The following is a 26,356-nucleotide window of genomic DNA, read 5'->3' as shown; positions in this document are numbered from 1 at the left end:
TAGTTAATGAATCAGATATAAATTATATACTGTTTTTAAACCAAAACCAACAAGCTAGTATAGCAGTTCAATAATACAATATTTATTTGGAAATCTTACGTTAGTATCAGTGCAGGAGATAGGTTTAGTATTTTAATCAAGCCTATTGACTAGGAGTAGCAGATTGAGGATATAAAAACTTGAATTATTTCCAGGAAGCAGCAAAGTTTGAGTAGCTCTTTGCTCTCTTCTAATGATTATCTTCAATTTTGCAACTCAGATCAGTCATAGTGTTCAATATTAATTTTTAAAGAACTGCCTTCACATTCTTATACAAAGTGTTTTCAACACTCCATTCCATTCCATTCAATTCAGTTTGTTCTATTTAGGCACTCTCCAACTGGTTTGACTTTGAACAGGTCTTAATAAAACAGGACAAAGAAATTCAATACCTATAAAAAAAGAATGTGTTATTTGAAATACCAAATTCTTTTTCTTTCTATCATCACCAATTAATGAAGAATGACCTTCCCAGCAAAGAGAGGTCCTGATGTGACTTTTCTAAGCTACTTGTTAAAGAATTCTGCAAAAGATCTTACTCAACATATTCTACAACTGAAGTGTAATGTTTGGTAGATCAACCTATTATTAATATTTGCTCCAAGGTATTTTAGATAAAGAGAGAAGAATTATATACCCAGTACATTTCATTTTCATATGTTTCTGTCAAAAATCAATTCAGTCCAGCCTCTGCATTAATCTGCAATTCAACGAAATGCATATAATGTCCATTAATCTCTTCTTCCATGATAAATTCATTTATTAATTTAGGCTATTTTGTATCCTACTCCCTATAATTAAAAACAATGCTGGAGGCTGAAGCTATGCTGTTACAATCTAAAATAATTCCAGGAAATGCAAGTTGTCATTGGTATTCTTAAAAACAGAAACTTCCACTACCTGTGCAAAACATAGTCACGTTTACAGACTAATTCAAAATGCTTTAAGTAGGTGCTTTAACATTCAAGGTATTTCACTAGCCAAAATGATATTTAGAGGAAAGGATTTCTGGGTAAAAGTCTTCCAGATGAAATATCATCATCAGTTTCTAAGGAGTATTTTAATAGTCATCAGAAAATCAACACGTTATCCATTTTCTCTATAGTAGGCCTAATCGTTGGCTAGACAGAATGGACTACAATTGTATAACTACATAACACTGATATATTATTGTATCTAATATTCCAAAATTTCACTGATTCATGCACACAGCTATCCCTCCCCCAGACCCCCCCACACACATATTCACCACAAAATGTCCAATGCTATAGTTTGGACATCTGCAAATAAGTGAGAAACTCTGTATGGAAAATATCCATCCATGCAGAGTTTCTCATTCACTCATTTGCACTCATTTCTCACTCATTAGTGCTCATCTCATTCATTTATATGAGCAAGGAAACATGGAAATAACTGCATATTCCTAACGCCCATTTCCTCCCACTTATGACTGTAACTTTGTTGCTTGTATCCTTACGGTTTATATTGATTGTTTCCTAGGATGATTTGATTGCTTATTTGTACCCATGACTATCATTAAGTGTTGCACCTTATGGTTCTTGATGAATGTATCTTGTCTTTTTATGTACACTGAGAGCCTATGCATCAAAGACAAATTCCTTGTGTGTCCAATCACACTTGGCCAATAGGGGATTCTATTCTATTCTATTCTATTCTATTCTATTCTATTCTATTCTATTCTATTCTATTCTATTCTATTCTATTCTATTCTATCCTATCCTACCCTACCCTACCCTACCCTACCCTACCCTACCCTACCCTACTCTACTCTATTTTATTCTATTCTATTCTATTCTATTCTATTCTATTCTATTCTATTCTATTCTATTCTATTCTATTCTATTCTGTTCTATATGGAAATAAACAAAAATATAATATAGTAACAGTTTCACTAATGCTGTTCTCAATATTCCAAAGGCTTAAAAAAAAAAAGAATAAAGCAGAAAGGTTGGAATAAAAAGACATGCCTCTTGCCTTATACATCTAATTTATGATTCCTCTGTGTGATAGAAAGGTGAAGGTTCTTGCAAAGTGCAGTCAAGTCATATTTATCTAAATCTGCAAGAGGAATCACCAGTAAAAATCACCCAGGGCTCTTAAAGCTAACATTCTATCTTCTGACATCTTAACAGAAGACAAGCATATGCAATGCATTATTATTCAAGTAATGTTAGTCACAGCGTAACATCTCCGGAGGCACTTAAGGGCAGCCTTTTATTGCTGGTGCACTCCTACATTATTCCTATGCAGATATGTCAAAGGGAATCAGCATCAGATCACAAATTCCTTCCTGCCTCTAAAGGCATGGCAATTATTTATCTGCATCCGGCACACCAAGTGGCGCAAAAATTGCCAGCACTTTGTGACAGAGACTTTAAACTAATATGCAGAATCACCTCCACAAGTGCAAAAGAATATTAAAGATTCTATCTCGCTGTCAGCTTTTCATCAAGGCTTCAGAAAGCACAAGGAATCGGAAATTAATCCACATTGTGCTTTTCATTGGATACTGTCATCTTCCCACTCTGGAGTATCTTGCAGAGTTGACTTGTAGAATAATTGCTGCTGAGATAAGCCTTTTTCTGGACTATGTGCAATTAATTCTCTCCGGTAAAAAGAAGGGAAAGGAATTTGACACTTTAATAATGTTTAAGCATTCCTAATCTCTTTCTTTTTCTACTCCAATGTTTCCTAAATATGAAGAAGAAAAGAAGATTTGAAATTACTTACAGCTGTCTCTTCCTATGTAAATCATTGAAGAACCTGTAATAATCTATCATAAACACCCAAGATGAAATAATAGAAATCAGGTTGAGCAAGGAATTACCATAAAGATGGCTGCACAATATAATTGCCCTGAATATAACCATTACGCTTATCAGAGTCTATCATATTATTAGAGAGTCAAAGCAAGACATTTAATACCATTTATAAAACATATGTTGAACTAAATTTACTTCTCTAATTTATCTACTTTATTATAAAATTGATGTGTCCCCCATTTTTTTTTAAATAACTAATTTAGAATAATGCTCCAAGGAAGCTGAGGTAAAGATAGCATAAATAAACGTTTTTATAAAGGCTGAGAATATGGCCCAATACAAGAAGGAAATGATTATTTTAGAAAAGTGTATGCTAATCTTAACAGTGTAACGTTTTACAAATGAAATGGTAGTGAGTCATAGGGATTACCATTAAAATCAAAATATTCCTTCAAACCAGGGGTGAAATCCAGCAGGTTCTGACAGGTTCTGGAGAACTGGTAGCGGAAATTTTGAGCAGTTCAGAGAACTGGCAAATACCACCCTGGCTGGCCCCAGAGTGGGGTGGGAATGGGGATTTTGCAATATCCTTCCCCTGCCACGCCCACAGAACCGGTAGTAAAAAAAAAATTGGATTTCACCACTGCTTCAAACATATTATGAGGGTAAACAAAGGATAAACCTGAGATTGTCTTTACTTTCAAGTAAAAACTTACACTGTATATGTTTTCAGAAAAAAAAATCTAGTTAAAAAATGTTAAAATAAAACAAAATAATGAAATGAACGGCTATCATGCATTTCCCAAGATTAAAGGTAGGATTCCATATTCTATTGCATATGTTCCATCAATTTATCATTACACGTAATCCTCACCTTATGATGAAAAATTGTGACCACAATTTTCATTGCTAAGCAAGACAGTTGTTAAATGAGTCAGGTCAATTTTGCAACTTTTTTTTTTTTTTTGCCACAGTTGTTAGGCAAACCACTGCAGTTATTAAGTAAATCCGAAGACATCACTGTGGTCATGTGGTGGGCATGACTAAATGTCGAAGGCACACAGAGCTCTGTTACCTTCCCACAAAGTGGTCCCTATTTTTCTACTTGCATTTTTTATGTGCTTTCGAACTGTTAGGTTGGCAGACGCTGGGACAAGTAACAGGAGCTCACCCCGTTAAGTGGCACTAGGGATTTGAACCACTGAACTGCCGACCTTCTGATCAAACTCAGCATCTTAGCCACTGAGCCACCACGTCCCTCTAAGAGAATGACTCCCCCAATATTGTGAGAAATCTTCCATGCCAACAGAGCAGCAGGTAAAATAAGGGATCACTTACACTTCTTGGATTATGTAGATTTCCAGAGAAGATGCTGAGATGCAGAATTTAAGTGTTGCCCTTCATCATTCTTAAGGAAACTCTCAAGGGGACTGCAACTGCTGAGAAGCAGACTTTTTACCAGGTTGGATGTGATGGAAAAGCTTTTTTTCTCTACTCATCAAAGGTTATACTACATTAAAAACAGGTAAACATTGCTAAATAGCAATAGCAATAGCACTTAGAATTATATATTTTACAGCCCTCTCTAAGTGGTGTACAAAGTCAGCCTATTGCCCCCAACAATCTGGGTCCTCATTTTACTGACCTTGGAAAGATGGAAGTCTGAGTCGACCTTGAGCCTGGTGAGATTTGAACTGCCAAATTGCAGTCAGCTGGCAGTCAACAGAAATATCCTGCAGTACTGTATTCTAACCACTGTGCCATCACATCTCTGAATAAGTACATTGTGCTTCCATAAAATATACTATAGGGATGAATGATGAATATGATCATAGATTAAAATTCCTGGAAGGTACCATAGACACCATCTAAACCCAGTGGAACAATCCACTACTATAAAAAGGTAAGGGTTCCCCTCGCACATATGTGCTAGTCGTTCCCAACTCGGGGGGGGGGGCAGTGCTCATCTCTGTTTCAAAGCCAAAGAGCCAGCACTGTCCGAAGACATCTCTGTGGTCCTGTGGCTGGCATGACTAAATGCCAAAGGTGCATGGAACGCTGTTACCTGTCCACCAAAGGTGATCCCTATTTTCCTACTTGCATTTTTTACGTGTTTGGCAGAAGCTGGGACAAGTAATGGGAGCTCACCCCATTACGCAGCCCTAGGGATTCGAACGATTGAACTGCTGATGTTTCAATCAACAAGCTCAGCCGCTGAGCCACCGCATCCCTTACTATAGGGTCTCTGATAAATCCAAACTCTACTTAAACATATCCAGAGTGCTTAAGTGCTTTTCAAGACAGACAGTTCTGTTGTAGAACACTGTTGAATATTACAAAGTTTTCCTGATGCCTAACCAAAAATTGCATCCTTGGAATTTTCAATGAGTGTAATCTTCTGCATGAAGTCCAACTCGAATGTGATTTTTTTTTATCTGCTGTTTAAGAATTTAATAGCTGAAGAACTCTTATAAATAAAAAAAAATCTCCAAAAATCCTTTGCTTACTATAAACATCAAAGCCCCTGTTTTTATGTCATCCTTGAAGAATTATGTATTTTCTATTCAATGGAGTAATGCTGGCATCAAGAAGCAGTAACTTGCAAAAATAACATAGTATATTTTTGGAGTAACAAAGTTTTCAGATATATGCTTTGGACAAGATAGGCAGAGTATCAGAAGTTTTACAATGACATTGTACAAAAATTCACCAGTCTGTAAAAGCTTAATCTCTATTCCATTGTGTCACTTAATCTTATTTGGTATTTATATAATACATGATTCTTAATGACTTTTAAAAAATGATATAGAAAAGCAGTATATTCATTTCAATTTTGAGGACAGTCTGTTTCCAGTCTTATAACTTTTTTTCTTGGCAAACGCTGTGTATTTTTTATTAATACAAATCTGAATATGTTTGTCATGTAGAATAAAATCAGATTCTCAATTAAAACTTTGATTTGATCACAAATTAGAAGCATCACTTTTAAACTAAAGCTGGTTACTTATTCTTAGTTCTCATGAAACCTCTTCATGAAAAAGTCACGAAGGATTCTGGATGGTCACCACAACCAGACAAAGAAAATAATATTAATAAAACATAAAAAAATAACAATGAACAATGTCAAGTATGACAAGCAGTGAAAGAGGGTAGAGGTGGGAGAAACATCTAGACTGAACAGCCAAGAAGCAGATGCAGAGAGATAAAGATCCAAGAGAGGAATATGGGAGGCAAGCCAAAAAAAGCATAGCAATTATAGTATTGAAGCGGGCAAGAGATGATGGATAGATGATTTCTCTTTTTTGTTGTTCTGATTTGCTTTCCCTTTTCTCTCTCTTTATTTTCTTTTTTCAGGTAGGGGACATGAGTAAAAGTTAGGTAGGATAGACAGAAAATGTCTTTTATTAAAGGGTGACATGATTAAAAGCTAGAATAAGAGATAGAAATAAGAGAAGGGGGAATATCAGTGTATAAACCCTTATATAATAAAAAATCAATAACAAGAGAAAACATGGAATAATTGAATAATGACAGATTGCAACTTGATATAAATGTGTATCATTATTAGAGATATACAAGCTGATTGAATGTAATAACTATGATTAACTCTACTAGTTTTATTTGTATTAGAATGTATGACACCCAGTTGCCACACTATTTATGTATTCATATGTTTGTAAAAAAACAAAAAAAAAACTTGTAAAAAAGAATTAATGTCAAGTATGATGAAGCAAAAGATCTCACTGCCTCACCAAAGGCCTGGTGCTCTGCAGAGTCAGTTTTTAATGCAGCGGTTCTCAACCTGTGGGTCGGGACCCCATTGGGGGTCAAATGACGATTTGCCAGAGGTCGCCTAAGACCATCGGAAATATGGGAAGTATACTTGCGAGTCGAAGAATCGCGCTCCAATGGTTGACACTACAAGCCAGCTGCAGGTTCTTCAAATTGCTAGCCGAATTTGGCTTCAGGTGTGATGAATTAAAAAAGAGAGAAATCTTTGCTCTGATGTCTCCCTCTCAAGCCATCTGCAATCACTCCCAATCGCTAGCCTAATCTGGCTTCAAGCGCAATAAACTTAATAGGGGAAGAGTCTCTGCTTTAATGCCTCTGTCCTCAAGGCAATCACAAGCAGTTCAGATCGCTAGCCAATACGGCTTCAGGCACAATAAAATTCAAAACGAAAATAATTTTACGGTTGGGGTCGCCACATCGAGGGGAATTGTATTAAAGGAGTCGCAGCACTATAAAGGTTGAGAACCACTGATTTAGAGCTTTATAAGGAATAAACAGCACACCTTGAATCACACTCTAAAAAAAACTGGCAACCAGTGCAGCTTGCAAATTACATGTACATATTAAGCCATGCCAATTACTACTCACACCACTGCATTCTGGACCAATTGAAGCTTCTTTGTGGTTTTCAAGGGAAGCCCCAAGTAGGAAGCCTTGCAGTAGTCAAGTCAAAAGGCCATTAGAGCATGAGCTGGGACAAGTAACGGGAGCTCATCCCGTTATGCAGCACTAGGAATTCGAACCACTGAATTGCCGAACTTTCGATCGACAAGCTCAGCATCTTAACCACTGAGCTACCACATCCCTATATGTCATTAGTGTATCAGATACCTAATTGGAAGTACACCACCAAACCCGCCTTGAAATACATCTCTGTAAGCTTAGACTTTTAGTAAAAAAGATACTGAGACCAAAAGTGTCTTTTTTCTCTTTTTAGTAAGATAAAAATCTGTGACAGGTTACAATAGACAAATAATTTAAAAATAGGTCGGCATAACACTCTTATAACCAGCTCGATGATATTTTAAATCAAGATCTAATTATGTATTTGTTCCATAGGGAAGCAAAAGAAAATTAACTGTCCAGTTTGGATAAATGAAGTGGACTGTCAGTCTCACTTCCACTGATGTAGTTGCTTTACTTAATAATTCATGGCTCATATCTGACAGATACTGTTGAGTAGACAACCAACCTCAGCTACTGTTCTGATTTTCACTGATAGGGTATCTCAGTCAACGGAAAGTGGGATGTTTTCTACTAAGTTTTCTTGAAAGTTTCTTTCCAAGAGCCATTCTTCTTTTCTGCACTTAATATATGTGTATGTATGCATGCAACAGGGGTGAAATGTACTTACCTTTCCTATTGGTTTGCTGATATGCACTGCATGCGCCCCGTCATCTGCGCATGCCCAAAGCCTTCTGCACATGCACAGATGGTCAAAACCGGGAGGTGACAATGTCCCGGTTTAGGGAGGGCGGAGCTTCCCACCACCGGAGCTACCGGCTCCCGCAAACTGGATAGAGCTGGCAGCATTTCACCCCTGGTATGCATGCATGTATGTATAGAATCAAATTCTTTATTGGCCAAGTGACACACAAGAAATTTGTCTTTGGTGTATATGCTCTCAGTGTACATAAGGAGAATGAAATACTTTCATCAAGAATAAAAAGATACAACGCTTCGTGATAGTCAAGGTTACTAATATCAAATCGTACTAGAAACAAATAAAAACAGTACAATTGAAAGATACAAGCAACATGGTTATAGTAATAAGTGGGAAGAGATAGATACTAGTGAGGAAGAGAAGAATTTTAGTAATACAGTCTTAGTAAATTATTTGACAGTGTTATGTATATACACACACAAACATACACATGCAAATATGCATGCATGCATGCCTGCACAAGACAGACTTTCATTCATTCATTCATTTCTGTATTTTATTCCCCAAGATTCCTCTCCAAATTAAAATGAGCAATCAATGTATGCTGTCACATACTGAAAACCACATGGATATTTAGCATAAATTTACACAAGAGTATCAATAAATTCTCTTAATTAGAGGAACATACCTAGCAGTTTGTCAGAACATCAGTTGATAGGAAAGTATTTTTTTTTTTTGCTCTTGTTTCAGTTCCAGATTTCAGTATGTTTATAGATAAGTCATTTAATCAATTTCACTAGCAGAAAGTGTAAAGTGTACACTGTTGTATGAAAACCTGAAAAGCTACTGAAATTTACACTCTGTATACTCGTGTATTTCCTGCAGTGGGAGCGGGCGAGAATACTTTACGGAATGATTATATCAATAGAAACACCAGCAAATCATCATGTGTTATGTAACCATCAGAATATTTGCAATGTAAAATGCACAGAAAATTGTGGCTTGTCTTACATCAGGGATTAAAGGGAACTGTCATTGTAGGCTTCTAAAACAAACAACCTCCTTTGACTTACCTGCAAAATTGCCCTTTCAGAAGTTGACAAGTTCCCAGTTTCAAAATCTGCTTAATATGACTCTAACATAAGCACATATTCAACCCCCGTTTGTTTGTTTGTTTGTATATTTGTGTATTGGCCTCAGCCAATGACCTTACCAGGTCTAGTAAATTCCAAATAAGAAACAAATGTTGTTTGTCACTTACCAGCTCTTCACGAAGTTGGGAAACGAGTTCCTCTTTCTCTTTTAATTGCAGTTTCAGAGTCAAGCATTCATCTTTCATTATATCCTATAATAACATCAAAAGAGATGTTACAAAGGGCTTAGCACTTTTCCCCCCTGCTCCTCACAAGAATGTCACACTGTGCCAAATAATTACATCCGAGTAACGAATCTCGGGGCTCCCTTTTCATGTGTGATATTTCTAATAGCATATTCTGTTAGCAATACAAATATTGTAACCTAATGCTGCCAAAATACAAGCATATTATGTAAACCAAACTGTGACCGGAACCCTGTGTTATAAGTCCATTTGGTTAGTGTGTCATTCTTTTAAACCCCTGCAGTGCTCTGTGGAGGAGGGTGTCCAGTTACACAGCCAGCCTTGCTTGGTTTTCTACTCATCCCCTCTTTTCAGAAAGTTATGGACGTAAGCAGTTTTATTAGTTTATTTAACAGAGAATATAATAAAGTCTGCAATAAAATATTGCAAGTGGAACTTGCCATAATATTTTGCAAAGCAAAGTGCTTTCTTTGATGGAAGATTCTCTGCAGGCAGCTTTGCCTTCTTCCAGGTTTCTTCATTCCTCTATATCACTGGTATTATTTTTTTTCCCCCCATTTCCCAAGGCCAGGGTTTATTTCAAGGCAGAAAAGCCCCACAAGAAATTTAGGAACTTACAGGTAGATAATACGTACTAAAGAATGTAAGAAGTCATATTCCAAGTATTGTTGCATTTCAAGAATTATTCTCATTCTCTGTCTGTCTGTCTCTGTCTCTGTCTTCCCCCCTCCCTCTGTCCTCCTCTCACATTTTCAGTATATCTTCCTTGTTCTTCTCCTTCATAAAAAAAACCTATTGAGGTCCCTCTTTTTAAGCAAGCTGATTTGTTCATCGTTCAATTGAAGCCATCAGATTTGCAAACTAACTCACATATATGTCAGCATTCTGAAGTTATTAAACAGGTACTGTAAACCAGTGGTGGGATTCAAATAATTTAACAACCGGTCCTTTGCCCTAATGACCGGCTGGGTGGGCATGGGCATGGTGGGTGTGGCCAGGGGGTATGACAGGTAGCATTTGGCCTCCTGCACCTCCCTGGGAGCAAAAACAGGCCATGAGGGGGGCACACTGCCCCCCCATGCCCTGTTTTGGGCATAGTAGGTTTCCTGGGAACAAAAACAGGCTGTGAGGGCCCTGCGCGGCACCCCGCTGCACCCCGTTTTGGGCCTAGTAGGCCTGCCTGCAGTTTTTGGGAGCCGAAACAGGGTGCGGGGGGCCTCCTGGAAGGGGTGGGGAGGAGCGGAGTCAGCTAGCAATTTAACAACCAATACTCCAGAACCGGCTGAATCCCACCACTGCTGTAAACCTTAGGCTTTATGACAAATAAGGAATTTGTCAGGTGCAAGTAACCAGGAACAGGACTTGACTTCAAAGCACTAAAATTTTATTACATGCTACTTATACGCAAGAATCTACTCTACCGACAGTCAAGGCAAGTTAGCATTAGACTAGAGTCAATGGAATTCATGAATGGGGAGGGCTGGACTGCCTTGGGGCTGCGTAAGGATTCCAGACTGATGTTGCATTTGATGCAACCTTCGGGCTCCACCTGGTCATCTCTTACAGAATACTCCCAATTCTTCTACCTCCAAAAACCCATTCTCAGAAAAGGAGATTGCTATTGGTATTTTATAGAACATGGGTCTCCAACCGTAGCAACTTTAAGACTTGCGGACTTCAACTCCCAGAATTCCTCAACCAGCTTTGCAACGTTTCTGCTTAATTGTATCTGTTGAAGAGGAGTAAGCAAAGTCTCTATCTGAGAACATTCCATGCCATCAAGTTGTAACTCCCAGAATTATTATGGGAAGCCACTACAATTAAACTTGCATAAATCTATGTCATTTTGTAATCTAGCCATACCTTTTGAATACAGGTAGTCCTCACTTAACAACTGTCCTTTTCAACAACCAAGTGAAGTTACGTCAATGCTGAAAACTTTAAGATTTGTTCCCACAGTTATGTCTCTTGCAACATCCCCATGGTCATGTAATCATGATTCAGGCACTTTTCAGGGTACCATTGCAGAGTCCTGTGGTCATGTGATCATCATTTGTGTGCTACAGAGTCAGCTTCCCATAAGCAGAGTCAATGAAGAAGCCAGCAGTAAAAATCACGTCACAATCACATGATATCCTGCTTAATAACGGCGGGAAATTTGCTTAATAACCAGGACAACAGTGAGATCTATAAATCTGTCACAATCACACAATATCTCACTTAGCAACAGACCTGACAGTCATTGTGATCATTACGGGAGGACTATCTATAGTCAAATGCCACTAATATTTATTATAAGGCAGAAAACAGAACGCCAAAAGTTAAACTAGGGGACTGGAGGCTAAAACTTATGAAGAATGGTTGCAGGAACTGGGTATGACTAGTTTCATGAAAAGAAGGACTAGGGGAGACATGATAGCACTGTTCCAATATCTCAGGGGTTGCCACAAAGAAGAGGGAGTCAAGCTCTCCAAAGCACCTGAGGGCAGGACAAGAAGCAATGGGTGGAAACTAATCAAGGAGAGAAGCAACTTAGAACTAAGGAGAAATTTCCTGCAAGTTGGAAGAATTAATCAGTGGAACAACTTGCCTCCAGAAGTTGTGAATGGTCCCACACTGGAAGTTTTTAAGAAGAGATTGGATAATCATTTGTCTGAAATGGTATAGGGTTTCCTGCCTAAGCATGGGGTTGGACTAGAAGACCTCCAAGATCCCTTAACTTTATTATTCTGTTTCGTTCCATTCTATTCTATGCTATTCGGCAGCAATACAATGTGATACAAACCTTTCAGTCCTGAATTACCCCAGAAGGAAAGGGGATATACCATGTATTCAACTGCCATTTCCCATTAAACGAAGCCAAGACAAACTACTTATTTAAAGCCATTTCTCCCTCTCTGATATTAACAGAAATTAGTTATGAAAGCAGGAGAGGAGTGGGATTTCCCCCCCCCTACTGTTGTTACTCAATTGTGATCTCTGTCCTAAGAACCTACTGTCAATAAATGTTGTCCTCTGCGTTCAGAGAAGTTCACAGAAAGTGTAGCTCACAGAAATATCCATGGGATCCAAAGGCCTATACCAAATCACATGCAAACAGGACACTGACTTCCGCTGAATGGAATAAGACATGACAATAAAGACCAGAATGCTAAATAAGTTGAACTACTTTTCTCAGAGATTCACAACACAACATGCATTGCACATTGCTATTGATTGGACTAAACTTGTACTATACGGGACTTGCAAACTGTTAATGAAATATATCTTTTTTAAAGAGTGCCAAAGCATTTAGTTTGTTGAAGAAATACTTAAGATAAATATTACCCAACAGCCTATCACCGGTAAACAACCAAGAAAGAATATAGTGAAATGTGTATAGGAACACTTGTGTATATATGAGCCGAGACACTGACTACAATATAGCAACATCTCTATCAAAAAAGCACCTGGGATGTGCAGGGAAATGTATGTCTCTACCTTTGAAAGAATTAAAAAAATAGCAAATATCAGAAAATCTGAGGTGAAGAACAGGTTGTCATTTCAAAGCCTGCTGTCTCTTAGCCATTACTGTCAAGTGCATCGCAATTTGTTATGAAAGCTTTTAAAGCATAGGATGAAAGAAAGACGTTAAGTACATAGATTCCGATTTAGGCGAGGGGGGAAAAAACACCGTGAAATATGAATTCCACTACAGAAATTTGTCAGAAAAACTTGTCTCCTAAAAATTAGCCACAGGAGATAGGATGATTGATGCACTGCGTCCCTCTATGATTCTCTATGCACTCTATGATTTCACATCTGACACAGCACCATTAAAAAACATAAATCAAACATCCAGCAAAGAAGTCAGCTGTTTTTTAAACATTAAAAAAAAAATATCATGGGTCAAAGGGGTTTTAGCAAAGTGCAAGTAATCTGGAAAAAGAAGATTTAAAAATAGGCGGTACCAACTACCCATCCCATATGATTCAGCAAATATGGAATCATTCAAGCTTTGCCCTCATTTGTGAAATTGAGAGGATTCAAGGACTGAAGAACGTCATTGCCGATACAATATCCTTATTGCCACTCCTTGCTATGGCTGCTTTAATATCTTCTGCACAGCTGAAGAAAGAGGAGAGTTTTGCTTCTTATCTGTATCTAAGAGAGAGCTGCTCAGATTCTCCTGTGGGTAAAGTGGGAGGCCATTTATATTTAGTTAATAAATTGTAGCACTGCTACCTCTGAAAGGGCCGCTAGAGTCCGGGTTCCCCTGGCCCTTTTTGATATGGCCACCGGTCCATACTGGTTCCTCGCTCAGGCACTTCTACTGGCCTGAGTCATGTAGGGTCATGGTGGTCTGTCTCCTCTCAGCAGAGGAGAGGTGGGGTGATGGTCAGTCTTTTCCCAGCTAACTCACATGATGAGTTGTGTATTCTCATGTGATGAGTTGGTATTCATGTGGCTGGTCAGCCCTTCTTCCTTTCTCTCTCTCTCCTCTCTCCCTCTCTTGAATTGCCTGCTGAGTTCTCCTTTCACAACCTCTGCTCCTTCCTGGATTCTTCTGCTTGCCCCACAGAAACCTCTCCTCTCCTATTCCACCTTTCTCCCTCAGGCTTGCCCTACAGAAGCCTCTCCTATCCTATCCCCTTTTCTCCCTCAGGCTTGCCCCACAGAAGCCTCTCCTATCCTCTCTCATACTCCCTCTTCCCGCCCAAACCTCCTCTTCCCTCCCCCCCTTGCTACAAAATAAATAAATCCTCTGATTTGGCCTTGTAGTGTAGCAATTCGATGAAGCCTAGCATGGTTTCAGGAAGTGTTAACTTAAACCTTAGTCACATCTGGAGGAATGTCTCAGAAGAAGTTAAAATCACATGGCTCTGTTGTACTTCAGAACTTCTATCCCCCCACCCTCCCAGATACAGAAAAAAACCATCAGATACAGAGAAAGACCACCACCAAGGAAAAAAAACCAACAAGTATTTCAGACATCAATTGCCAGCAGACTGGAGATCCTAGATTTTCAGCACTGAATCCTGGAATCGTTGCTCAATCATTATCCAAAATCCTGAATTTTCAAAGACTGAGATCCAGATACTGCTTTTTTATTATTATGCAATAGACACCAAGTTTAGAAACTGTTGTGTATAGGGCAAAGTTATTTATTTTCACAGTGAATAACATAAGACATTATTAATTTCCTAAAGGCATGTTTAAACAACTAGCTGGGCAAGCAAAGATATAACTTCATCTCCTTCACACATCTCATTCTGTATTCTCAATTTATCTATGCACACTATTAATGTTTATCAGATGCTCTAAAATGATTTACTACTATCAACCAAGACAAAAATCTATTATTCAAAACAACCTAAAGCAAATAAGTTCCCTTCACATTTTATTTTAAAATAAAGGATTTAACTTAATAGCTTTCCGCAACTGCACTTTTTTTTAAAATTCAAAGAAAAGTATATATTTAACTGAGTTATTTTATCCAGATTTTCTATATTTCTATACCATGTAATAGATCCATTATAGTGGATTTCCTGAGCAAGAGTGATTCGATTAATGAGCTCATTATAATTCATTAAGGAGTGTTGTGTGGATGGCTGCCTACTTTAATTAGTTTTATTACAGAACAAAATTGCTTCATATGCCAAACTCAACAACAAACACGTTTGGAAAACATCAGAGTAGTAATCAGACAAAATATGGACCATTCATTAGACAACCTGTCTAAAGTCATTAAGAGCAAGAAGAATATTAAAGTGATGGACATTCTAACATTATTAAGTATGTTAAATAATTTTTATAGTAAACAATTTTTCAGATCTAATGATTCTGGGACAAAATGAGCAGTCACAATTCTCAGGAAAGGTGTTTCTTCATTACAGGAAAGATGTTGATATGATACAGGAGTTGTTCTTTCCATAATTATAGCACATGCTGACAGTAATAGCAGCTGGAAGTTTAGAAGGTCACATTTATTCAGATAATAATCCCTAACATAGCTCTTCAATGACTCCCTCCAATGGAAAATTTAATTAGTAACTGGAAGCTTTACCCATCCCTCAAAAAGTGTGCATGTGTAAATTTCCTATTGTTGTGTTGGCCATTCAAAAACAAAAACAATGCAAGGACTTCTTGAAGAAATAATTTGAATAGTTCAATTCTCTATCTGAAAAATATCACAGAAATGAGTGGCTATCCTGAGAAAGTTTCAGATGTTTAAAAAGGCAGAATATTAGAAGCCACCAGTTAAAATGCAGGAAAAAAGATTGCTAAAATGACTATTTTTTTCCCCCTTCTGGCAAACAAGCAGTAGAGTTATTCTTTATCAGACTGATACATCTAATCAAAAGAAAGTGTCAATAAAAAGAGAAAAAAAATGTAGAAAGCTAGGTAGAAAGGCAACAAGAGCCTATTGTGGTCCACCAGCAGCCTGCGGAACTGGCAGTGGAGTAGGACAGTGAGGAGGCCTGGGAGGACAATGGGCCAGTCCTGGAGTCAGGGGAAGGCCTAGACAAGGGCTCTGCATCGGAGGGAGAAATGAGGCCAGGGCCATTTGGGAATGATGCGCGGACTCCAGAGCCTCCAGAGGTGGACAGCAGAGAGGCAGAGGAACAGGAGGAACTTGTTCCTAGTGCACACATGCGAAGAGTTGCCAGAAGGCAAGAGCAGCTAAAGTAAAAAGGACGACTCAGGAGTAAGGCCAGGAGATGATTGGCCGCTTCCATAAGGCTTAAAAGAGCAGCAATGGCTCTTGGGCTCTTTGCAGGAAAGCAACGTTGATACATTGGTTTCTAGTTGACATCTCTTGTTTCTGAACTTCATGGGGCTTTGCCATGAAAAGCCTTTGGCAGGGTGCCAAATAAGACAAAGGTTTGTGATAAGCCGAAGACTTTTTTTGAAGGATTTGTTTTGGAATCACTTTGGACTAAGCTGAGAATGAAGTAAATTCTCAGCTGTTGTAATAAAATATGTTTGTTTAGGACTGATTGTGTCCGGTAATAACTACTTGGGCCTAGGTTACAACAGAGCCCAAAATAAAGTTGTAGCAAGTTTAGAGAAATGTTTATTATGGCTGCCTATTTTCAGAGACAGATTTTATATATTCTAAATGTAGCCATTGATTACATGAAGATTAAAAACTCACCGGAGTTAAATCTTTAATGACCTGTATGGATGATGCATTTAAATTTCTTGATAACGTTCTATCCTTACAGCTGGGTTTCATTTCTCTTTTCAGTTTTCCCAAAGAATTTACTTATTTAAAAAACAAACCAGAAATCCCACTGGCTGAACCCAAATATTCAAGATTGTCTTAAGCAAGTCTTTAGACCATGACCATACTGTTATTGTCCGTGACTATTTTGGTCTTTATTATGAACATAGAAAATACTTTGAACAAACAGCACACTAAGTATAACTCACAAAAACCCTGTACAACATACAGTGAACAATATGGATTTTCTTAAGGGGTTTTTCTGAATATTACAGGTTTTGCCAAAAAGACAAAAGTATACCAGACAAATCTTAAGCAACATAGATCTGATCTCTCTTGACCACAGGTGGCAAACTTGTGGTGTCACGTTGCCATCACGTGATGGTTCACAACATTTTCCCCATTCACAGAGCTGGGGTGGGCATAGCCTGCATGTGACACATTCGGCCTGCGGGCCGCCAGTTTGACACTCTTGCTCTTGACCCAAAATAGTAGCTTTCATGGCATTCATTGAAATCTGTGAAAAGTTACTATTGACAGCAGCAAGTATATGAATTTATCTTATTAAAATCTGGTAGGCACGCTTTTTAACTTTTTCCATGAATTCTTAAATATTCTTATTAGAAGAACTAGCAAAAATAAAGGCCCCCTCAAGGCCAGCGTGACTGCTGGTGATTGTAAGCATGTAGCTTTCTTGGCACTCTTACAGAATAAGCTTGCCTGTAAGCCTAATTCCCCTTCCAGGGGAACCTATTTAGACTAAGTGCATGAAAAAATTACATTAAGCTAATGATCTTCTATAAATCCATTTTCAGTTGCTGGGAGGTAAGAATTTCCTTGGAGTATCCTCACATGAAAAAGGAACTGTGATATCCCAAGAGCACAGTGTACTACAAGAAACACATATCCTAGTGGAAATAGATTTGGACATTTTTTTTTTAAAAAAAAGTATTACAGCAATGATTTTAAGGGTTTTTTAAAAATCCCGATTCAGATGGTTGATTTAGCAACAAGTTACAAAAACAAAAGTAGATCAAACTTCAACAGAATATCTATAAAAGTTTAGCCAAAGATATTCCATGAGGAAGAATCAGTAACTTTTCTATTTCTCACTACCACAACCCTAATAATAATAAGGAGGAGGAGGAGGAGGAGGAGGAGAAGGAGAAGGAGAAGGAGAAGGAGAAGGAGAAGGAGAAGAAGAATTCAGTAATACCAGCAAAGAATTCAATAATACTGGCAAATTCAGTATTCAGTCATCTGATGGAAAACAGTTTGTATTCAGTAGAACAAAAAGAAAATTATAAAAAATCAAGAGGAACAAAAGATCAGCTGCTCATTGACAAAATGGTACTAAAAAAATGCAAAACGAAGAAAAACTAATTTAAATATGGCATGGATTAATTACAAGAAGACATTTGACTCATTACCCCACAGCTGAATTAACACCTGTCTGGAAAACTTTGGAATCAGCAAAAATATTTGTACATTTTTGAAAGCAAATATGCAAAAATGGAAAACAGTTTTAACAGCAAATGGAAGGAACATTGGTGAAGTCAACATCAAACGAGGAATCTTCCAGGGGGACTCACTTTCACCACTACTGTTCAACATCCTATTAATTCCATTGACAGTAATCCTACAAAACACAAAACTGGGATACTAAATCTCAAGCCAATATGGCAAGATAAACCATCTACTATACATGGATGACTTAAAAATGTATGCTAAAAGCCCCACTGAACTTAAATCAATACTCAACACAGTTCAACTGTTCAGCAGCAACATCAAAATGAACTTGAAAAATATGTTATATTATCCATGCAGCAAGACAAAATGCAAAAATAGAAGGAATAGAACTGGGAAATGGAAACATAGTAAAAGCATTAGCAAAGGATGATGATTACAAATACCTAGGCATATTGGAAGCGGATAACATCTTGATGGAAAAGTCAAAGAGTCAACGCAAAAGGAATACAACAGGAGGGTCCGCTAAATATTAAAATCAAAGCTGAATGCTGGAAACATAATTAAAGCCATTAATACATGGGCAGTTCCAGTGATAAGCTACTCAGCTGGAATCATCAACTGGATTTTGGCTGAACTGAAAACTTGCACTGGAAAACACAAACTTTTGAATATGTACCATGCTTTACATCCACGAAGTGACATCGACAGGTTGTACCTGTCAAGAAAAATAGGGGGCAGAGGACTATTGCAAATCCGTCAAACTGTAGAAGAAGAAAAGTAAGTTTGAATGATTATGTGAACCAAAGTACAGAAAAATTGCTGCAGGCTGTGAAAACAGAGAACGTTATAAAAACAACAGAAACAAAGGCAGAATATAAGGAAAAACAGCTGGATGACAGATTAAATAGATGGAAAACCAAAGCTTTGCATGGACAGCACTTGAAAAACATTGAAGGAAAATGTGATGACAACTTTACATGGGCATGGCTTAAGATGGGAACCATCAAGAAAGAAACGGAAGGTTTAATACTCGCTGCTCAAGAACAAGCACTACAAACTAATGCCATGAAAGCAAAGATACAAAAATCCACCAACAATCCAAACTGCCGATTTTGCAACAACAAAGTTGAAACTGTTTCACATTTAATATGTGAATGCAGCAAAATCGCACAAATTGATTACAAAGCTAGACACGACCGAGTTGCTAAATTAATCCACTAGTCATTATGTAAAAAAATACGATTTATCTGTATCCAAAAAGTCATGGGAACATAAAGTGGAAAAAGTTATAGAAAATGAGAAGGTGAAGATCTTGTGGGACTTTTGAATACAGACGGATCGTTACTTGAAACACAATACGCCAGATATCACAGTTGTTGAAAACCAAAATGTACAATTTATTGACATCGCGGTACCAGGAGATGCCAGAGTTGAAGAAGAAGAACTGGGAAAAATCATGAAATATTGCAACCTGGCCATCGAAACTTACATGGCTATGGATGAAAAATGTAACAGTGATACCCATTGTCATCGGGGCACTTGGTACTATGTCCAAAAATTTTATAAGATACATCAACAAATTGCAGCTTCCTGCAATAACACTAGTGGAACTTCAATAAACTTCATTTTTTGGAACTTCATAAATCTTAAGAAGGTACTTGGTTGATACCTAGGACACTGGCAGCAACCTGTATCAACCATTAGCACCAGTCAATGGTATTTGTGATGCATTTTTGAATGTTCAAGTTGACTGAGTTTCATGTTTAATGAATAAAGTTAGTAATAATAATAATAATAATAATGATGATGATGATGATGATGATGATGATGATGATGATGATGTAGACACATCATCATTTGGAACACAACATGCCAGATATCATGGTTGTCAAGGGCCAAAGTGTACAATTTATTGATATCGCTGTACCAGGAGACGCCAGAGTTTAAGAAAAAGAACTGGAAAAAAATAATGAAATATCGCGACCTGGCCATCAAAACCACACGGCTACGGATGAAACATGTGACAGTGATACCCACTGTCATTGGGGCACTTGATACCACGTCCAAGAATTTTATAAGATACACCAACAAATTGCAGCTTCCTGCAATAACACCAGCGGAACTGCAAAAAACTGCGCTTCTTGGAACCTCGTACATCTTAAGAAGATACTTGGTTGATACCTAGGACACTGGCAGCAATCCGTATCAATCATTAGTATCAGTCAATGGTATTTGTGATGCATTTTTGAATGATAAGTTGACTGAGTTTCATGTTTAATGAATAAAGTATATAATAACAACTAACAATCATCATCATCTTTGAAAATATGGGAAGAATGTTAACAAAGAAAGAAAGCTATGTCAACTTGTATCTTATACCTTTTGAGATTTTCAAAGTTTATTTTCAACAGTGGGATATTTTCTATTGTCCATTAGTTCAGTCTGAACAGGAACACATCTGATTTATTTATTTATTTTTTCTTTTGGGGGAGTGGGTTTCAAAATATTTTTTCTTCAAATCATTAAAATCGCCAGCACACAAGATTAGTTCTACACATGAAATTAAGTAGAAGTAAGGCATCATGCTTCCTGTAATATAAACTGTCATTCCATCTTGAAGACCTGTTGTCTTCAAGATGGAACGATAATTATGTAAATAGAACTGACATTCAGAAGATATATTAAATCTGTTTATTATAAATTCAGTCATTTAATGGTATCTGAATCTACCAGTTCGAGCATGTAAGTTGAATTTGGAACATTGCTGTTGGAAACTGGCATGGTTTTTTATCACAATAGAAACCTCTATTAACCAAACACTTTTGATCTCTAAGGAAATCCCATTCTTATTATTTTATTATTTTATTATGTTTTTTTCTGTTTCACTTGTTTGGGGAACATAGTGTGTGACCTGAGATGGTGCTGTTCAGTGGTGGGATTCAATTTTTTTTACTACTGTTTCTGTGGGCATGGCTTTGTGGGCATGGCTTTGCTTTGTCGGCATGGCTTGGAGGGCGTGGCAGGGGAAGGATACTGTAAAATCTTCATTCCCTCCCCACTCCAGGGGAAGGTTACTGCAAAATCCCCATTTCCTCCCGATCATCTGCAACTCAGGAGGCAGAGAATAGATGGGGGCTGGGCCAGTCAGAGGTGGTATTTACTGGTTCTCCGAACTACTCAAAATTTCTGCTACCGGTTCTCTAAAACTGGTCAGAACCTGTTGAATACCAACTCTGGTGCTGTCCCATTACAACTTAAAATAAATGGTTTCTAGTTCTGCTTGTCAAAGGAGAACTATTTTGTTGAAGAAATATTTTCCCAAGTTGCATTTCCATTGGTCTTTATTAAAGGCGCCTATTAAATGGCTGATATGAGTGTGTGTTGTCACCTACCATTGGCCTTTATTAAAAGAGCCCATTAAATAGCTTATGAGTGTGTGATGTCACCGAGGGGGGTGTGAGGGGTTATTATTATTTTTTATTCCTTCCACATTGAGTTTTTATTTTCTGTAAGTCACCTAGAGCAATTCGGCAGCTATATAATTTTTACAAAATTAAATCAAATCAAATCAATCAATAAATTGAAGATTTAAGCACAGCATCCCTAATAGAATTCAATGGAAAACTTTTCTTTGCTCCTATACATATATCTGTTTTGGGATATATTATCATTGTGTATACATTACTCAATTAATTGATTTATAGGAGAGGCTCCTTATGGACAGTCTGTAATTGAAAGTTTCCTATTTAAACTATTAAATAAGATCACTTTTTATGGTCTTTTATTTTAACCCACAATTGTTGGCTCTTCAAAATTATTTGCGAACAAAAGGATAGTTTTGGGGAAAGGATTGAATTCAGTACCGAACTTTAATCATTTAATAATAATAATAATAATAACAGAGTTGGAAGGGACCTTGGAGGTCATCTAGTCCAACCTCCTGCCCAGGCAGGAAACCCTTATTTATTTTTAAGATGACTTCTTTTTTTCTCCTCTCCTAATTCTGTTTGCAAAATTCAAGATAGGCAAAAACAAACAAAAATATCAGTAAGCTTCTGGAAGCTTTTACGAAGGCTTTATAAGAGTATTATTGTTCCAAGACAAATACAGAGGAAAAAATACTATATAATTGATTGCTAGACAGCATTATAATTATGATAAGCACTCATTGCCCTGAGTAAGGGAGTATAGAATTAGCTTTAACTTACAAATTTGGACACCCTAATTATAAAGCTGAAAATACGATCTGTACATTTCATTTACATACAATCAGGGGTGGGTTGCTGGGGGTTTGCAAGGATTCGGGAGAACCTCTAGCTAAGATTCTGTGCAGTTCAGAGAACCCCCAAATCCCTCTCCTGGCTGGCCCAGCCCACCCCTCCCCTCCCAGGAGTCCCCACATGGCCCGTTTTGGATGCAGGTAAGTGCAGAGCGCGCATGGAGGCTTGGGAAGGGCAAAAAACAGGCCTACTGGAAATTCAGGAAGGGCCCATTTCCAGCCTTCAGACAGCCTCCAGAGCCTGGGGAGACCGTTTTCACCTCCTAGAGGCTTGAGAAAAGACTCCGGAGCCCAGGGAGGGCAAAAATGCCCCTCCCCTGCCATGGTGCAGGAGGCCGACTAGGCCACGCCCACCATGGCCACACCCATCCAGCAACCGGGCAGAAAACCCTTTGCTAAAATTTTTGAAGCCCACCTACATACAATCTATAATGAAGAAGTTTCTTCTTCCATGATATTGAATCTAGCCATTACTAATTAGCGTAAGCTAAGTGTAAACCAGGCGGAGATGTATTGTTCACCAACAAATGATTAAATATATCAGAGCCAAACCTAGGAAAACACAAGCATAGTCTATGGGTGGACATCTCATCCTTGTTTCACCGAAGCATCTGGAAACATGGAAATTACTATTCAGCAAGATTAATCAATCTGTGCAATGAAAACAACAATCAATGATGCTATTTTTGTTTGAAGGCATACCATGAGTTTGAACAAACATCTTCTTCAAGGCAGTATTAGTCATATTATCCACAGAATCAATACTTAAGGAAGATGATCAACTCTCTGTCTTAAAAGTTATGATCTGAAGCAAGTGGTGAAATCTAAATTTCTTTCCTACCAGTTCGATGGGCGTGGCTTGGTGGACGTGGCTTGGGGAGGCCCTCATGTGACTGGGTGGGCGTAGCTATGTGACTGGGGGATCAAAAGACAGAAACTCACTAAGAATGTCCTGCTGGAGCAGGTTTGGACTAGATGACCTCCAGGTCCCTTCCAGCCCTCTGAAGCTGCATCTAGTGCCAGGTTTGTAATCCTTTCTTCCTCTCCTTTTTCCTCCTTCCTTCCTTCCTTCCTTTCTTCCTTCCTTCCTTTTTCTTTCTTTCTTTCTTCCCCCCCTCAACAACCCCCCCCCCATTTTTTGCCTAGCAGGCTTCAGCTTTTTTACCTTTTAAAAAATGCTTTTAAAAGTTAAAAAAAAGTCTCTGATGATCAGGCACCTCAGCTGGGATCGGCAGAGCCTTGTTTTAACCCTTTAAAAGCATTTTTTACAACCTCTTTGGCTGAAGAGGTTGTTAAAAAATGCTTTTGAAAGTAAAGGAAAAAAACCCTCTGATGATCGCGTAGTTCTGCTGGGGCGGTGGGGGAGCAGGGATTTTTGCTACCGATTCTCCGAACCACCCACCGCCATCGCTACCGGATCAGCCAATTTGGTCCGAACCGGGAGCATTTCACCCTGATCTGAAGCCCTTTGAGTGATCGGTATGAACCCAACAATTCTAATATCTACAATGATGATCTAAAAAGCTGAAGTGACAGCTTCACATTATTTAGTAATTTTTCCCTCAATTAATTCTCATTTACACCAAGGACCTGTCTGTTTGAGAGGCACAGACTGCTTACATAAAAATAAAGGAATATATCCAATACTAATTTCATTTTAATTTATGGTAGGATAATACTGTTTGTCTTGTCAAATTATCCTGTTTCTGCAAACAAATATTGTACTCATCCACATACAGGAGATAGATGTACACAGTCACAAAGAATCAGTTGCAACTGATTCCCAGTCCAGATAAGAAACATTAAGTACAGAATAATGATGGAAGAAATTGTCAGAAAAGGAAGAACAATGTCTATCGACTAGGAAAAAAAGCCATAAATCAGTAGCACGCAGGCATTGCAAAAGAAAAGAAACAAGGCATAATGTTTCTCTAGTTGTACTTATTTTGGTCTCTTCTTTTTTGACCATATATACGTCATAACAAACATAGTCCTTGATTTCATTCCATTTCCCTTCACTGATTCTTAAATGCTAAAAATACAAACATTAATTGGAGAGGGAAAATGTATTGCGCTTGAGTGATACAGTGATTTCTCTACGTACTGACACGATACATTCTTGGTTGATTGTACAGCAATTACTAACTTTCCAAATAAGTTTCATCATGGGTTGGGTAATTGTTACTATTGATTGATTAAGCATGCCTGTGATCTTGTATTATTGTTCAATTACCTTCGGAAACCTATAAATAACTTATTTCATCTTGATACCATTGCAATCTACCACACTCTCACTGGTCTGAAGAATAAAATGCAGTAGAAGACATGAAAAAACAAAATGACCATAAATGTAATTACCAAACAAACAGGGGTCCTCTAAAAGAGTTGGATTTGGATATTTTGGAAGGTGGCCTAAGAAGACCACTTCATGCCACAAGTGGAAATTCATTCCAGGGGTTGGCACAGTAAGTGAAAAACATTACTGAGAGTCCATCTTTGACCATCTCAAAGTGGGGAATGATCAGCTCCTTCTACTACCACAACTATAATGTTCAGTCAAACATTATTGTGTTGACTGATGTTCAATACAATAAGCAGCTGAAGAAACACCAGAGATGCAGTAAGAAAAAAAAAATGTCCCCAACATTTTAGTTAGAGACCCAGTAATTATTCCTGGGAGAACATCAATAGCACCGTCTTCCCAAAAATAGACAATCAGTCATTGCATTTCCAGTATTGGAAATACTGTTGGATAATAGCTTATTTAAATATGAAAGCCACCACCACATGTGTAAATGTGTAAATATAAACCCAAATAACGTTGTCTAAGTAGGAAGAAATGCAGTATATATTGTGATATTATCATTCATTATACTGGTCAACAACATTTTTGCCACACAGATTGAAGTGGGTTTTTCATGGCAAATTCAAAAACAGAATCAGATTGTTTTCTTTCAAATTTAGCTTTCCACCTTCATTATTCTAAATTAGTGACACTACAGTCCTATATTTTAATTATAGTAGCTTATCTGAAATAGCATTGAGACAAATCTAGTTATTGTTCTCTAACATAAATACAGTCAAGACAAAGGTAGAAAGCATAACAACTAGCATGGAATAGCACACTTCAGGTTGAGTCACATTCGGACAAAAGCACAGCGGTGGGTTTCAGATATTGTTATATCTGGTTCTTCGCGTGTGCACCTTCTCCACATGCACCCAGCCTCGAAAATGTGGCTAAATAGGACGGCATAGCGCAAGGGCAAGTGGATGGATGGGGGTGGGGCCAACCGCAATCTCCGCTACCGGTTTGGGCAAACCAGTCCAAACCGGCTGAATACCACCTCTGCAGGAGCACATCCTTTGCCTGGAAAGCAGTCCCTTGTCAGTCTGGTACCAGAGCTCAGATCATAAACAGCTTAAACTTACTCTCTTTACGAAAATATCTTACCAAGTTTGTTTCTGAACTGGGAATACAGAACAGAAGTGCTGTGGTCCGCCAGCAGTCTGTGGAGCTGGCAATAGTCTTGGACAGCAAGAAGGCTGGGCAAGTCCTGGAGGCTGGGGAAGGCCCAAATGAGGGCTCTGTGTCAGAGGCTGAGGTAAGGCCAGGGCCATTGGGGAGTGAGGTGTGGACTCCAGAGCCTCCAGAGACTGACAGTAGTGAGGCAGAGGAACAGGAGGAGCCTGTTCCTAGTAAACACATGGGAAGAGCTGCCAGAAGGCAAGAGCAGCTCAAGCAAAGAGGACGACTTGGGAGTAGGGCCAAGAGATGATTGACCCCTCCCATAAGGCTTAAAACAACGGCGTTTGGGCTCTTTGCCAGAAAACGTTGATAACTTCATCTTGTTGCATTTGTATTGGTGTCTTCTGAACTTTTGCCAAGAAAGGCCTTTGACAGTTTGCCTAATTGGACCAAGGTTGGTGATAAGACTGAGGAATTGTGTTGGGAGGAATTTGCTTTAGTTTAGTTGAACTACACTGAGAATGAAGTAATTCTCAGCGGCTCTAATAAAGTTTGTTTGTTTTTACACTGACTGAGTTTCCTACTACCTACTTGGGC

At 38.2% G+C, this 26,356-nt stretch overlaps 1 protein-coding gene across 3 annotated transcripts in view; it reads right to left on the bottom strand.

Annotated features, from left to right (window-relative positions):
* CCSER1 (coiled-coil serine rich protein 1) overlaps positions 1-26,356 on the bottom strand; it is a 998,177-nt gene that overhangs the window by 497,515 nt on the left and 474,306 nt on the right. For all 3 annotated transcript variants that reach the window (XM_058193884.1, XM_058193885.1, XM_058193883.1), the window contains exon 8: positions 9,260-9,343. In XM_058193884.1, the coding sequence (XP_058049867.1) occupies positions 9,260-9,343 (84 nt within the window). The remainder of the gene's footprint in view (positions 1-9,259; positions 9,344-26,356) is intronic.

The sequence above is a fragment of the Ahaetulla prasina genome, chromosome 8, assembly GCF_028640845.1.
Source record: "Ahaetulla prasina isolate Xishuangbanna chromosome 8, ASM2864084v1, whole genome shotgun sequence".
NCBI classification, from domain to species: Eukaryota; Metazoa; Chordata; class Lepidosauria; order Squamata; family Colubridae; genus Ahaetulla; species Ahaetulla prasina.
Note: the sequence above shows the minus strand (reverse complement) of the source record. Positions and strands in the feature narration are given on the sequence as shown.